This window comes from Astatotilapia calliptera, chromosome 12 (assembly GCF_900246225.1).
Source record: "Astatotilapia calliptera chromosome 12, fAstCal1.2, whole genome shotgun sequence".
Classification (NCBI taxonomy): domain Eukaryota; kingdom Metazoa; phylum Chordata; class Actinopteri; order Cichliformes; family Cichlidae; genus Astatotilapia; species Astatotilapia calliptera.
In genome coordinates, this window is record NC_039313.1 from 12,609,850 (window position 1) to 12,624,758 (window position 14,909).

At 39.8% G+C, this 14,909-nt stretch overlaps 1 protein-coding gene across 2 annotated transcripts in view; it reads left to right on the plus strand.

The window, feature by feature from the left end:
• The window catches only part of fbxl17 (F-box and leucine-rich repeat protein 17), a 229,428-nt gene extending 228,834 nt beyond the window's left edge, over positions 1–594 (plus strand). For both annotated transcript variants that reach the window (XM_026186348.1, XM_026186347.1), the window contains exon 11: positions 53–594. In XM_026186348.1, the coding sequence (XP_026042133.1) occupies positions 53–190 (138 nt within the window). In that variant the 3' untranslated portion in view covers positions 191–594. The remainder of the gene's footprint in view (positions 1–52) is intronic.
• The last annotated feature ends 14,315 nt before the right edge of the window (positions 595–14,909 follow it).

The following is a 14,909-nucleotide window of genomic DNA, read 5'->3' on the forward strand; positions in this document are numbered from 1 at the left end:
ACAAAACACGATCATATGTTAACAGCGCATGTCTTTGTGTTCGTATTTGCAGGTCAACGAGGAGACAGTGGAGAGGCTGGTGGTCCAGTACCCTCACATTGTGTTCAGCACAGTGATGCAGGACTGCAAGAGAACCCTGGAGAGAGCTTATCAAATGGGCTGGAGTCCCAACACATCAAACACTTCGTAGCTACTGCTGGATCACACAGACACGCTCAACAAACACACGCACACATAAGCACATAAAACACATTTGCTATACAAAGGCCCTTTTTTGTATACGCACACAAAATGCGAAGCTCAGTCATGTTTGCTTCTCATTGACTGTTCAAACATGCATGTGAACATGTAGCTACACACTCACAGACACAAAGTCTGAGTCCATTAGTTTTATTTGAAGCAAATCTCTTCAGTATGAGATTTTACAATTCAGTCAGGCGATGTAGTGATATCTGCTCTAGGCAAAGGTAAGGAGTATCACTCCTCATACCGTTTCACTTCTCTGTATCGTGGTGGGGTGATTAGAGGTAAAGTTGCAAGGCTAAAGCTTTGGTCTTGAATAAAAAGATTCAGACAATAAACATTCAGAAACCACTGGACCAGAATTATTTTAGTGAAATAACTTCAAAACAGAAAAATTAATTCACCAACCAGAACTGGTGATCTACACTGCACCTCTGTCGCCCCAGGAGGCATCATCTTACTGCCTCAGAGCAGACAACAACTGAACGGCCAGGACCTCAGACCTCACTTAAGGTTATTTGAAATTAGTTACGTTTATTTTGTCCACTTGAAACTTTTTTTTTCGTTCTTGGATGTTCAGTACAGTATTAAAAGCGCCTGCAGACTTGTACAAGTACACTTGGTGAGATTTTTGGCAAGGACAGAGCTCTTTGCAGTGATTCAGTATGCACATTGTTATCATACAAAAGGACGATTCACTCCAGAAGAAGTCAGAACTGTGGAAAATTTATGGCAAGAAGAAAGCATTGAAATGTGCATGTTTGCAGTGAGATCGTGACCTTACTGTCTCAGCAGGATATGGAGCATTTTGAAATGTGAAGATGAAATTGGCATCCGTTTTACCTGGAATCAAGTGTGCTCTATTTCCGTGCACGAAACGGAGCGTTATGTTGAGAAATTTAACAGTGCTTGAAATAGTAGTTGCCTTTACCCAAAAATGATGGGCCATATTATAAGAATATTAACCACAGTCATCATGATAATTAAGCGAAAGTGTTAAGCCTTAAGTGGTTTGCAAATGCCATCCAATTATAGAAATTATATTAGATTTTATTGGAAAAAAAAAAGACAAGTCAACACATTAAATGTTGTAACTGAGAAATGCTCATTTTGAATTGGGTATCAGTAGGGGGAGGGAAAAGTTGAGATTTGGGAAACAGAATGTAGCCCACACTTTTGGCTCATTAGTGCATAGTTTAATAGCCAAAATCCTCCGATTGTATAAGGATGCATTAGTGCACATGGTATGGTGGTTACACCCCTCTGAAGTCACTTTAAATGCTGAATATATGCAAGTTTTTCCAGCAACATGTGCCATCTCAACAAGGACTTTTCAGTGAATGGTTTGCTTATTTCAGCAAAACAATGACAAACCATTTTCTGCATATATTGCAACAGCATGGCTTCGTAGTCAGAGCGTGTCTGCTGACTGATCTGTCTGCAAGCCAGGTCTGCCAATTTGGCATGAAATTCAAAGTCGTAATATATTTTTCAATATACAGCATAATTTCTCAATTTCAACATTTGATACAATGTCTTAGTTCTATTTTAAATGTTTCACTTAGCATCTCAACTTTTTTTTGAAGTGTATGTGATTTCATATATACATATATATATATACATATATATATAAATAAATACTGTGTGGGGTTTACTTATTGGAATATTGGTTTTGAGCATATACTTGTAACATTTGCTATGTAGCAACGAGCAGTTTCTCTTTCTTAGTTGTGTAGGATGCAAAGAAAAGAAAAAACTGGCTTGGGCCTAACACCAGAGTGAGAAGAAGTTGCAAGGTGAGAATCATCGTTTTCATCCATTCTTTAGAAATTCAGCAATGTACATTTAAAAATGCAAATATTTTTCTATGGTGTGAAGCAGCTCGGGGCTCAGCCTCCAAGTCACTCTGATATGAACAATAGCTTACTGAGGTTAGAATTTAGAGTATTACTGTAAACTTTCAACAGCACATAGCGAATTCAGACAATTTAAAAACATGTTCATTTTATTCGTGTCAGGATTTGTAGACTTTAACCGACGGAGGGTTTCTCCCTCGATCTGCTTTTGTTCTATTTCTGTTCTTTTGTAATCCCCATATGCACTTCCTTCTCTGCTAGATGTTGACACACTTGATTCCTGATTTGTTAAGGCAACCGTAAATGACTGGATTTACATAAAGATGAATAAAACACTACTACTTCAAGCTTTTTTCCCCCCCCTCATTTCTTTCTGTATGTCTGGAATTGAGTCAGGTCAGGAGAGGAATATTCAGAACGCCAGTGGAACACTTTTCCGCTCATTTTACAACATCTGTTGAGCACTTAAACATTTTTTCCATCAGGATTTCCAGACCCTTTATTATATGAGTTGCATATCAACAAAAAGGGCATACTATTTATAATGCTAGAATGGTGAAATTTAACACAAACTGCATTCTGAGGTAAAATGCAAATAGGGATACCAGCATGTTTTTCTTTGGAACCTAAGGCCTTGGAATGTATGAGTATGACATACCAAAGCCTCTGTATTTTTAGAAATAAAGATGTTTTCAACCCTAAACTGTGCTTCGATCATCTCTTTTCTACTGAGCACCCGAACAAATAATAAACCTGCATTTCCACTGGGATAGACTTTCAAGTTCGGCACTTTGGACAGAATTTTTACATCTGAGACAAAGTGAGGATGCATCAGCTTGCTGCCCAGCAGGACAGCAAAGGACTCAAAGAGCTAAGAAGATGTCACTCAATATGTCCCCCTCTTATAAAGGCCTGTTTTACTGTTCAGTGTGTTTCGTGTTCAGTGATTAAACACCGGAGATGGCATCAAAAAGGATACAAAGGCTGGTTCTTCCCAGATGGATTATTTGTGTTGTCAACACAATTTGTATCAACTTGAGGCTCTGTTCACTTGATTATCAGCTAAATGACTTTTCATAATCTGAATAAACACATAGGGAGCTGTTTTATCAGGTTTTGTTTACCTTTTGTTTTTGTTATGTTGAGAAGACTGTACTGTGCAAAAGTCTTTTGATTTTTTTGTTTTTTTTGTTTGAAGTGGCCTTGAGCCTTTCTGAAGATTTTTCAAGATTGTTGTTGGCTGCTTTTTCAGTCCAGTCTTTTAGAGCATGGTTACTTTATTTGCTTAGTCACTTAACACTGACCTATCAATCATTCAAGCATAGAATAAGTCAAGGGATCAGCCAATTCTGTCTGCAGAAAACTTAAAGAACCGACTGTTTTTTGCATTTTGGTGTACTTTGTTACTTTCTTTAGTGGAATTTGCAAAATATGGCATCAGTTCTGCACCAACAAGGTGATTCCCAACGAGCTATTATCCAAACTTATGCCATATCTTGACATGATGTATAGTGCGTTGCAGGTGGTGGACAAAAGAAGTGGGATGTTTAACAAGCTATCTCCAATGTATGAACAGTATCTGAAAGTGCCTGAAGAAATGCGGGGGTGGGGAATCCAACAAAGATCTAACACAGGACGTGAGAGTTGCATTCAGTTGAGGCATCTACTGTTCACCAAAGTCTCATCAGAAATGATCTCAATGGAAGTATGGGCTGTCAAGAAGTCAGTCTTAACGAAGAGAACCTAGGAGAAAAGGCTGAGGAAATCGCACAGGAAAAGGACTGAAAGTCAGTGGCAAAAGCATCTGAGAGACAGATGCTTTCCAGTGATCCCGAACACAGTGCCAGTGCAGTAAAAGCATACCTGGACAGAAAAATACACAATGAAACACTATCAGTCATAGATTGGCCTCCTTAGAGTCTTGACCTCAACATTTTTAAAGCAGTGTGGGATCATCTTGACAGCCAACATCCAAAGAACTTTGAATGTCCTACGAGAAATCTGGAGAACTATTCCTAAACACTACTTTAAAAAATTACTTAAACGTTTGCCCAGGAGAGGTGAGACTGTGTTGAAGAATGGTGGAAAATGTTTAAGCACATTAGAAATGTACAAACTCTGTGTTTTGCCTTTTTACTGCATTTCCATTGTTTCAATGAATTGCTCCGTCTATTTACCATTTTCCTAGCAACATTTACAAAATGAGGAGCAGCTCAAGACTTTTGCACAGTAGTGTACATAAAGAATACATACAACACATTTCTTGTTGTATAATTGAAAATATAATTTTGAAATATTGAGAATTAAGGGTCTAACAATTAGTACTAACTTCATAAATTGTTAATTTTTGTTTTAAACTGCTCATCGGTTCTATCAACTTTTCAAAAGGCCAGTTACTGAATACTATTTGTCAGAAGGAATAACAGTTGTGATATCAGATCTTTACATTATATTAGTTGAGACTATATTTGAGCAGAACACAGGTAAAGAGAAATAAACCAAATACTGCCAGTTCTGGCTAAAACCTTAATGAAAAAGCTCCAGTGTTGCATCCCTACTTCAATAACTAGTCCAGACAAGCAGAGACATTAATAGTTTTGCTTGGGCTTCTCCTCATCTGTTGCAAGCCTCCTGTTTTTAGAAGGACAAGTTGTTTAAAAAATAAAAAATAAATTCTGTTACAAATGAGCTGATCTCCTTGCACTCCACTCCCATTTCTCTCATGGGTAAATTGCTGAATTTTACTGCTGCCAATTAGAGCCTTTGCAAATGTGAATGTATGCCATTGATTCTCTTGCTGATTGAGGTGGATTCCATCAGCGGCTAGCTCTCCTTGGACTTTTGCAATATTCATCAAGGTGGAAGGACGCATTCAGCTGGAACTTAGATGAGAGACTGCCCTCCTGGAAAGGAAAAGGGGGTGCAGGGCATGACAGAATAGCTATATGGAGCCATAATTAAACTTGGTAAATATTCATGTGATCATTACATTTTTAATGAGGTGCTGATAAGAATTGACGCTGACCATACAGGACATTTGTCATGTCGGACCTGCAAGGACGTTAGTCTAGTCTTCCCAAGAAATTTGTATTTTTTCAAGACCTAATCATGGCTGACATTGACGGATGTCCTCAAGTGAAAAGGGCCAAAGCTTGTTTGAACTTCCTCACAAGGATTGATGCAGTGCATCTAGTAATGATGAAGGCTGTGTTTCAGCAGTGCACCTTCCTTAGGTATTGCTGTGCTGCAGGAGCTAAGTATGCCAGAACCTGTTAGTATTTCTTCAGGAAGAAACCTTGATAGTTGTGGTTGAATAATAGATGTATTAACTTTCTGATCTTGCCCGTGGTGCCCCCAGCAATGAGGGCTGACGTTTTTTATTTTTAGTCATTTGATATAATTTAAGACCTGTCACTTTGCTGTTAATATCACTTCATGTCACACAAAGGTTTATCTTCTCAGCTTTCTTGAACTAGCCATATCTTGTCTGCAACAAAAGCTCGGCTGATCATGTTTGCCAGAGATACCTTCCTTGTCGTTAAAGGGTTTCCTTTTACTCACTTTCTCCCCTTACAGACTGTCCAACTGTGGAGGGTCTAGTCTGCTAAAGCTCTCCTTCATCCTTTTCACTCTACATGGTATCAGCTTTATTCTGGCACCTCCCCAGCATTTACTCAGCTTCACCCTTACCCTCTTAAAGCCCAGATACTTCCTTTCTCCTGGAAATTATGTCAGTCATTTGTGTGCATCAGTCCTGGGGTAACTCCTTCGGTTTTTTAACATCACATCAGAGAAACAAATTCCTGCCCACTATATAGCGTTTTTAGTCTCCTCCCAGGGGAAAACAGAGGTATTTCACTTGCTTACCTACCTGCCTATTGACTCGTGTTGGTTCTTCTGTTAAGAAGAAAGAGCATGGCGTTAAAGAGTGAAGATGTTAATGGGTTGACTTTGTAACTGACACTGCCCTTGAGCTGAAGAACGAGCTAAATGTTGGCATTCATGACTCCAGAGGAGCCTGTGAAGCTCAAGCCCAAAGGAGACCCACACGGAAGACAGCTTTTAAATTACACTGGCTCGTTCACTTGTTTAGATCACCAAAGTCTTCAGTTTGCCACAGGACAAATTTTCTTCCCAGTCCCTGCATCTGGAAGTTGAACTTGAACATGACAGACGTCAGCAGTCCTCAGCTTTAAATACGGAGATTTACGATTACAGATTTCCACATTATGGTTTTCCTCTCACCAGGGGCTATAACGAAACTAGCTTTCCTGTCCAAGCTTATGAAGATAAAAAGAAATTAGATTTGTTAATCCACTAAATTTTGACATCCTCCCAATAGACTCATTCCTGCTGCCTGGGGGAAATATCAACCTACGAGAACCCCAAAATACGTGAGGGGTGCAAAGTATGTGTGTCGGCATGGATAATGAAGTCGGTGTGATTTCCTCCTTTGCAGGCTCCATGTAGATGTTGTCTCCCTGTCTTTTGAAGCTTGAGTTAATTGCAGTGTTTAGGCAGAGCTCAGTCTAGCTTCTAAACGGCAAAGGTTAATTAGTAACAGAAGGATCTCCACACAAGATATGTTGACATTTACATTTCCTTGCTGGCTAAAACGAGAAAGAACTCATTTGGTGGCATTGGGATGGGACAGTGGAGAAAAATGATTTCCTCTACAAACATCCTCATTTCTATGCAAGCCCTGGTGTTGATATGCAGATTTGGCAGTTGGATGACATTTAAAAGTAGTTAATTGTGCAAATCTTTGTTTTAGACTGGAAAGGTCGTGGATAGTGAGAGTCTTTCATCATGAACTAACCCCACTTCCCTCCCCCGGCACAGCTGCAGAGAATGGAGGGGAGGTTTGTTGGTTTCTCTGCTGACCGCCTTATAGTCGCCCATCACTTTTCAAGGTGGTTCATGAATATTTATCTGCACAAACTGTTTGGAAAATTAAAATTAATCTCCACTCCGACGGGAGATAACTCAGCTATCTGTTTTGTACTCATCCCCTTTCAAGATGAGAATGCTTCACTGTTTGCTTTCTCATATTCCTAAATGTCTGGATATCAAATTAAGTGTGTTTCTTCTTGATGAGGGACAATTTTGTTTTATTGCAATGTGTTTTTCTTCTTATTACAGCACAACTTAACAATTTAGTTCAAGTCTATAAGATATGTTGGTTTCATCGGCTGCGATCGCTTAGCTATTGCAATTTTGTCCGTAAGCTTGCACAGGAAGAGCAATCCTTTTCTCTGGAAGCAATATGATAATGGTAAATAGATTTATTGCGTGTAATATTTTGTCCATATTTTGGATATTACCATCTAACGGGCAACACTGTTGGAGAAGCACAATGAATTGAAGATACAGCAGGTGCACAGATTGGAAATTTTACACCTGGTTTCACCTGAATAGCACAAATGGATACATAATTGCTCCATTTCATCACTTCCCTTTGCTGGGTGACATTAAAGGGAGCTCTTTGAGAGAACCGAATAAGGATGAATTTATCCAACTGGGGACTTGAGCAAAGCTTAAATCTAATCATGCATATTTCTATTTGTCTTTCAGGTAAAAAAAAAAAAAAGACTTTCTTCGACTAACTTCCTCTCATCCTTTAGCTATGATTAGGGTTGTGCATCGTATGTGGCGGTCTTATTTACCTGCTGAAAAAACTCGATGCCCATTTAATAAGTTCCCGATTTACCAACCACATTTTTTGTTTTCTCCTTCAAGCACGATCTCATATCCTCCCTCGGGCGGCTTTTGTCAATTAAAACAGTCCGGTCCTGTACTGAGGCTACAGATGGGCGGCATCAGATTCGACCAGATTCTGGGTCTCCCAGCCAACTGCTCTGACATGTCAGACATGCTGGTATGCCTTGTCACTCCCCACTCCTCAACTGTAACAAAGGTTGCGCTGACTCTCCTCTTGAGCACAGGCCCAAGTGGCTTGCAGAGATGTGAAGCGTGAAGGAGCCCCAGTCTCAAGGCCAAGAGCGTACCTCCGGACCTCCTTTCAAAGTGGCCCCCACCTTTCCCTCTTCCTCCTCCTGAAACTCAGTGTCCATTTAATCCTTCTTCAATTCCATCTCTCACCACTCAAGCCCTCTAATCAACACCCCCTCTGCTCCCTCCAGATCAGTCTAACACACATTCCCCTCTGCATTTTCTTCCCCCTCATTTTCCATCTCCAAACCTCACACACTCATGCTTGCTACTCGCCACCTTTTGGCCCCTCACCACCCCGACCGTTCATTCCCTCCACCCACTTCAGTTGCTTTCAAGGGGTGTGTATTTCACGCCCTAGTGGCTGGACAGGCACAGGGTGATTTCCCAAGGTGGGGTCCGAAGGTTGGGCAGGAGCCAGTGGTGTGGAGTGATGTCAGAGCAGCCTAAGATTTGTATGCCTGTGTATGTGCAATGTCACTACATATATATGTGGGAGTATATAGTTTAAACTCCCTTCAAAAGGCCAGCTGTGCAAATGTTGCTCTAAATGAGAGAGGTGTTGAATTAACAAGCCATGCGAGGCACCCTATTCTCCTGGATTGCTCCATACACTGACCTGGCAATAATGAGGCAGAGACACATTACAATAGTTCTTTATGGGTTATGTTCTGAACATTACTAGACCAAAGGGGCTAATGTGCTGGTGTGCGGAAAACCAGATGAAATGACAGTGCAGCGAGCCAGCTGAGCGTAATGAGAATATTGTGTTTTGAATAAACCAAAATGGGGTGAATTTGCACAGGATGTGGGCCAAGGCAGCGTTCCCCGCTGTGCTCTTTAGACAGTGTTCGGGGATCTTTTTCAAACCAGCATGACAGTGCTTCCTCTGCTGTGGCTAGGCTCTAAAAATCAGACTTTTTTTATTTATTTACCTTTATTTACTCAGGCTAGACTGACCAAGCATGCTGCGTTCCTTTTCAGAAATGCCCTGCTTCACCCACATTCATTTACTCGCATTTACACCTCTGGGAGCCAAGGTTTCCCCACTGTTGCTCTCTGAGCATTTCTACTTGACTAGCCGGGTGTTAATTGCCTTGCGCAGAGTCACTTCCATGAAAGTTACTTGGGAATTTGCTGGCTTGGGCTTTTGCTTAGCCTTCATGTTCCCAGTTCAGGGATTTGAAGAAACAGCCCTGCACTTTTTGAGCTATGGTTGGTGAGAAACTATGCGTAGAAAAACTTTCTAGGGCTTTTTGTAGCATCTGAATGGCCAGCTCACCAGGAAGCTCATCATAACGGGCTCCATTAGATTTCATTTTACTGACCTAATGTCAGAGTAATTAGCGAAATGTCTCCATGTCAACTCTCATCTACGTGACGGCCAAGCATGTTTCTGGACCTGCTTTTTTTTTTTTTTTTCATTGCTCTTTGTTTTGATGCAGTTCATTTACAGCCAAAATGAGGGAAGATTCCTATCTAAAAACTAAACAAGTTAAACAATACACTGGCACCAGCACCAATGCCAGACTGTGAGTGAATATGTGTAAGTATGGGTGTGTGCACCAGTGTTTGTGTCTGCGCGTGGGCATACGTGACCATATGCCTTTCCAGCTTCTACAATTGTAACACATTAAACAACACATAAAGTAGCTACATAGGAGAAAAAGTATTTTGTTAAAACGCTGTTTTCTTCTTAATAAAAGATTCCAATGTTTGTGCTTAGGGATAGATAAAAGAACAAAACAGGAAGGGCAAACTTAGGATTGTTTTTCCATTTGTTTTGTTCACCATCATTAATAAATATATATATATATGTATATATATATATATATATATATATATATATATATATATATATATATAGATATATATATAGATAGATAGATATAGATATATATAGATATATATAGATAGATATATTTTAAAGACTGCAGGAATCTGCTAAGTTGCGGCTACTGCCTAAAAATTTCATAAAAAAGCATCTGCACTAATGTGAAACCTGATTCCAGTTTATTAAGTGACAGTACTGCAAAGAATAAATAAAGAGTTTTTAATTTTATTGCTTTTTGTGATAAGACAGTAATCAGAAAACATAACTACTGGCTGCAATTAAAAAGAAAAAAAAATCAGTGTTTTTTTTATCAAGTAAAAAGCTTAAGCTCAATATGTAACTTACTTTTTAACAAAACCAACAGCATTTTGTTTTTTTAATAAAACAGCTTTCACAACTTAATACTTGAATTACCTTCAAATTTGTGCTTTTGTATAGATATTTAACTGAATCTGTGGAGAAAGAAAAGTGTTTTGTTTTCTCTGCCTAAACCAAAAATGATAATAAATGTGTAAAAAGAGTAATAAAATCATAAATCAGCAAAATGTCAGCCTCTTCCTCAGTCAGCGCAGATAAGATATGTCACTTTTGCTTCCAGACAAGATAATGAAGAAATAAGAGCTGAGGCAACAGTCATTGAAATATCTCCACTATCTGATTGGCCTGAAGACTTTGTTTGGAAGCCAAGTTAATGTTTCCTGGGATTGTTTGTTCTACGCTTTCTAGATGAACAATAACAGATTGTTTCTATAAAAGAGGATGAGTGTGTCGTAACGTTGTTCACCGCGTCCTTTGTTCCACTTTGGATCCTTTCACGATCTTTCATCTTTTTCTGGCTTGTCCCTCTGAGTCTGTAGCGTTAGTATTTGGCTATACTTTCTCCCCTAGCCTCTACATCAAAGTGAGGGCAGGATGGCGGCTTGTCTGAATGGGAAGAGATTTGCAGTTCTCTTGAGGAGCTCAGCTGACTGAATCTAGCCTCCCTCTGCCAGACAAAGATGAGGAATGAAGAAACCAATATGTGTAATCTTCCTATCCTATCATTGGATTAGGAAAAAAACACCATTAATAACCTTTCCAGCTAAATATTAAAAACCAAAAAATGAAATATTTCCCTGATTTTGTAGTTGTGCATTGGTGGCCAATTGTAACTTTTAAATAACTTGTCTTATTTTCAGATTATTGCTTTTAAAAGATCATTTTTGCATCAACACAATAAACACACACCCTTTGGATTTATCTTGGCCATATTCAATAGGACTCTGACTGTAATGACTTAGCAGCATCTCCTATACATCCTACACCCACCAACACGCTAGCCCATTTTGTTGACCAACTAGCTTTAGCCAAACTTTAAGCTAGTTGCTGTGTTTTTGAAGCTGTGGCACTTCTGCTTCTACTTCTTCACTACCAGCGTTGCGGAGTTATACGTGGCTTGCAGGTGTTAACACTTATTACCGTTTATTATCACCCTGGCACAAAATAATGTGATTAGTTCCACATTGTAAAGGACGTCATTTCTACCATCAGACTAGCTGACCTGAAAGACACAATCACAGGGTTGGATACGTTCCACTAGTGCACAGCTTATGTGCCAAAGAGTCAGAGGCAGATGGAAACACTGGAGAAGTGTCAAGGCTTTTCTTTGTTTTTCATTTTATCACAAGCAAATATTAAAATCTGGTAAGATCTTAAACAGTAAGTGATTGCTTGTTTGAAAACGTGACTAAATAACTTATGACATGCAAATTTACTTATTACTGGAAACAAGGGATGTACATTTAAGTTTTCTGCATTTGTGTACATGCATGTGTCTGCATGGGAATGGGAAAGGAAAGATGTCTGAATAAAATGTAAGCAGATGTTAACGAGAGATGACAGAGAAGCCATACTTTTCACGCAGCGTCTGCATGAATACAGGATACAAAAATTAATTAATGGTGACCATTCTTGGGCAACTCTTACTCACCATGAGCAGGAGTCACATCTGCCCATTTCAGCCGCACCCAGCACGTCCACCATGAGAACAGACTGTTCACTTTCCATCCGAAATATTATCCAGACCATAGAACTTACAAGACAAATGATATTATTTGTTTAATTTGTTAGTTGTCATAATGTTCTAGATTAATTGGTACCATACAGCAAAACATTGATGACACTAGTCTAAGATAATTGCTCTAAGATACTGTGAAATAAATTGCTGCACTAATTGTAAGTTGGTAGCTGCTCTGCAGAAACACCCCCTCCCCATCTTCAAATACTTTTAATTCTCCATAAGCTTCCCCAAATGACAACATGTTGTGCTAAGAAAACAAAATTAACCCAACGCACGAGTATTAAAAAGTAATTAAAGTCATAACACAGAGAGCCAGGTCTGCACAATGGGATATTTTTAAATAAAGACAACATTCATTTCTTCTCTTTTCTTATCACCAGCTATTTCTGCATTTGATTAGTGATGCTGCACAAAGTTGAATAGCAATTCAGCATGAAATAATGACTTTGGAATTATATCTACTGAGCTGTATGGAGCAACAACTGTACTAGACTCTAAACCTTAAAATCAAAACAATGAATGTTGATTGTGCACATCAGTCCTTTCTCCATCATTGATCAGGATCCTTTTTTAATAGGATGTCCACATTGACTGGCTGCAGATGGAGGGTTAATAAGGTGGATTAATTGCTATTAATAGTTGAACAATGTGCCCTCAGCACACGCTTAACTGTTATGCTGGGCTCAGAACAGGAGTTTTAACTCTAACTGATATTAAAATCCAGTAAATAAGGTCAAACTTTCCTCTCAGATTTCAAACATACACACAGTAGATTTGATAATAAGCTTGCAACAGACACTACATGATGTTAATAAGACTGCTGTGCCAGAGGGAGAAATACACCATCTCTCCTGTATTTATGGGAATGCAAATTGTTTGCCTTTGCTTAGCAATACCGTCTCCTCTTTGTGACTTGTTTAGACAATCATGTTATTGCGGTGTATAAAAAAAGACTTTTCTTCAACTCAACTCTTCAGCACACTTGTGCAGTAGCTTGCTGTCTCACAGTCAGCTCCTTTCATTTACTGCACCTCTCTTTCTTTGACTTGCACTGTGTCTCAGTTTGGATAATCCTGTACACTTCCATGCAGTACAGTGTGTACTCTGTACTTCATACTACTAGCATAGTCTGACAGTGACAACGGGAAATTGAGTAGTTGTGCACCCAAGACTGATAAGTGTGCAGCTAGCTGCAACATTTTGCAGCGGACTTTGAGGCACGTATGTCAAATCCCTGACAAGAATAGTAACGCTATCATTTATATTAAAGACAATTTACTGCACATTAACCTCAAACACAATAACATTTAACCTACAAGCTAAAATGTGTTGTTTTTGAATGCAAAACCTGATTACTTACAGTGCAGTCGATGTCTATAGCCGGTTTAATTTTGGAGTAAGGCTATTTGATTAACAGCAGTGAGTAAGAAGACAATGCTGTTCCCTCACATTACCAGATAATCTGTCCTGATCATGGGCACAAACCAGTAACCCAGACCTATTTTCTTCTCCAGATGCAAGTCTGAGCCTATAGTAAATCATGTAAATTTTGCTTGTCCTCCAGACAATCAAAGCCTGCCTTAAAGAATCTTTTGGTCTCAAGATTAATTGCTGTATTCTCTAGCACTGCCTGACCAGTGAACATGCAAACCAGCTAAAGCGACAGACTCATACACCTTGTGGAAGGACTCCATTTATCAGCCTGCCAGTTCAATAACATCAATAGCCCGATGGCCAGTGGTTAATCCAGCTACTTAGAGGTCTGCAGAGCTGCACCTCTTCTCTGATCACAGCAGAGGTGTCCAATTCTCAGCCACCCTGCTGCATTTACTCACTTGATTCTAATCACAGTCTCTTTATTTTTACCCAGACACTTGAATACACCCGATGGTGCTGACCAAGAGAAATAATTAGGCTTTAAACAATAAGACTGTCTTAAAAGTGGTGAATCCAGCATCATACAAGTATCCCCCTCTTTAGTAGTGCAGTTATAACACATAAGAGCAGAGAAGAAGCAAGGGAAAGCATCTGGATTTCGATTTCTGTGTCTGTCTGAGATTTTTTTCTCCCCCCCCCCCCTCTCTCATCTCAGGGGCTGCTCCGCAATCTGTTATTCTGGTCCTTTCTGGTTGTCTGTCTCTCTGTATTACTCCCTGCAGACCTCCCCCTACTCTGATCTGAGATCAGCAAGCTTTAACACCGAGGATTGTCCCAAGTGTGTTTCTCTCAGTAGGTCTCTGTGTGGAGGAGGATTTTCTTACACAAGATCTGCGCCCTTAAATGCGTCTGTCAGTTCTTCTTGATTCTATTGATTTTCCTGAGTCTGAAGGTTTAAGGCTGCTTATTTGAAAGTTCCTCTTCTCTCTGTGTTTAAAAGGAGGTGGAAAAGCATTCTGTTTTATCCTTGCCTGCCTAATTCACAAACATGAGAAGTGAAACTCATGTGCACGTGTTTGAAAGACATGGGGTTGTAGCCTTGGCTTGGCCTCATCTTTCTACTGTACCTCCAGCCCTCGTCCCTCCCTGCCACGAACTGTCTCTCACGAGTTCTAACCTTTCACCAGCTGACCCAAACCCTCATCACCCTTCTCCCCTCCTAACCCTGCATCAGATCCGTGAGGTAAAAAACACAACGACCAGCCCGACCTCTGCTACACAAACCTCAGAGGAGGACACAGCTCTCTGTCCGATATGACAGGAATTTCTTTTTCTCTCTTTTCCTTCTCTTTACAAGCCAGATGGATGTAGAGAGAAGTGTATTGACTTTGAAGGTTGGCTACAGAAACATCACAGGCTTTGTGCTTAAAGCTGTCCGAGGTAAAAGGCAGATCAATACTTTTCATATTCCACCGCGGTGGAGTGCTATCGACCAGGGCCTTCACATAGCTATGCTGCAACCAGCGTGTGTTGTTCCAAAACATGCTATTTTAATCAGAGAAAGACACTTTATGTGTCTGACAAGTCT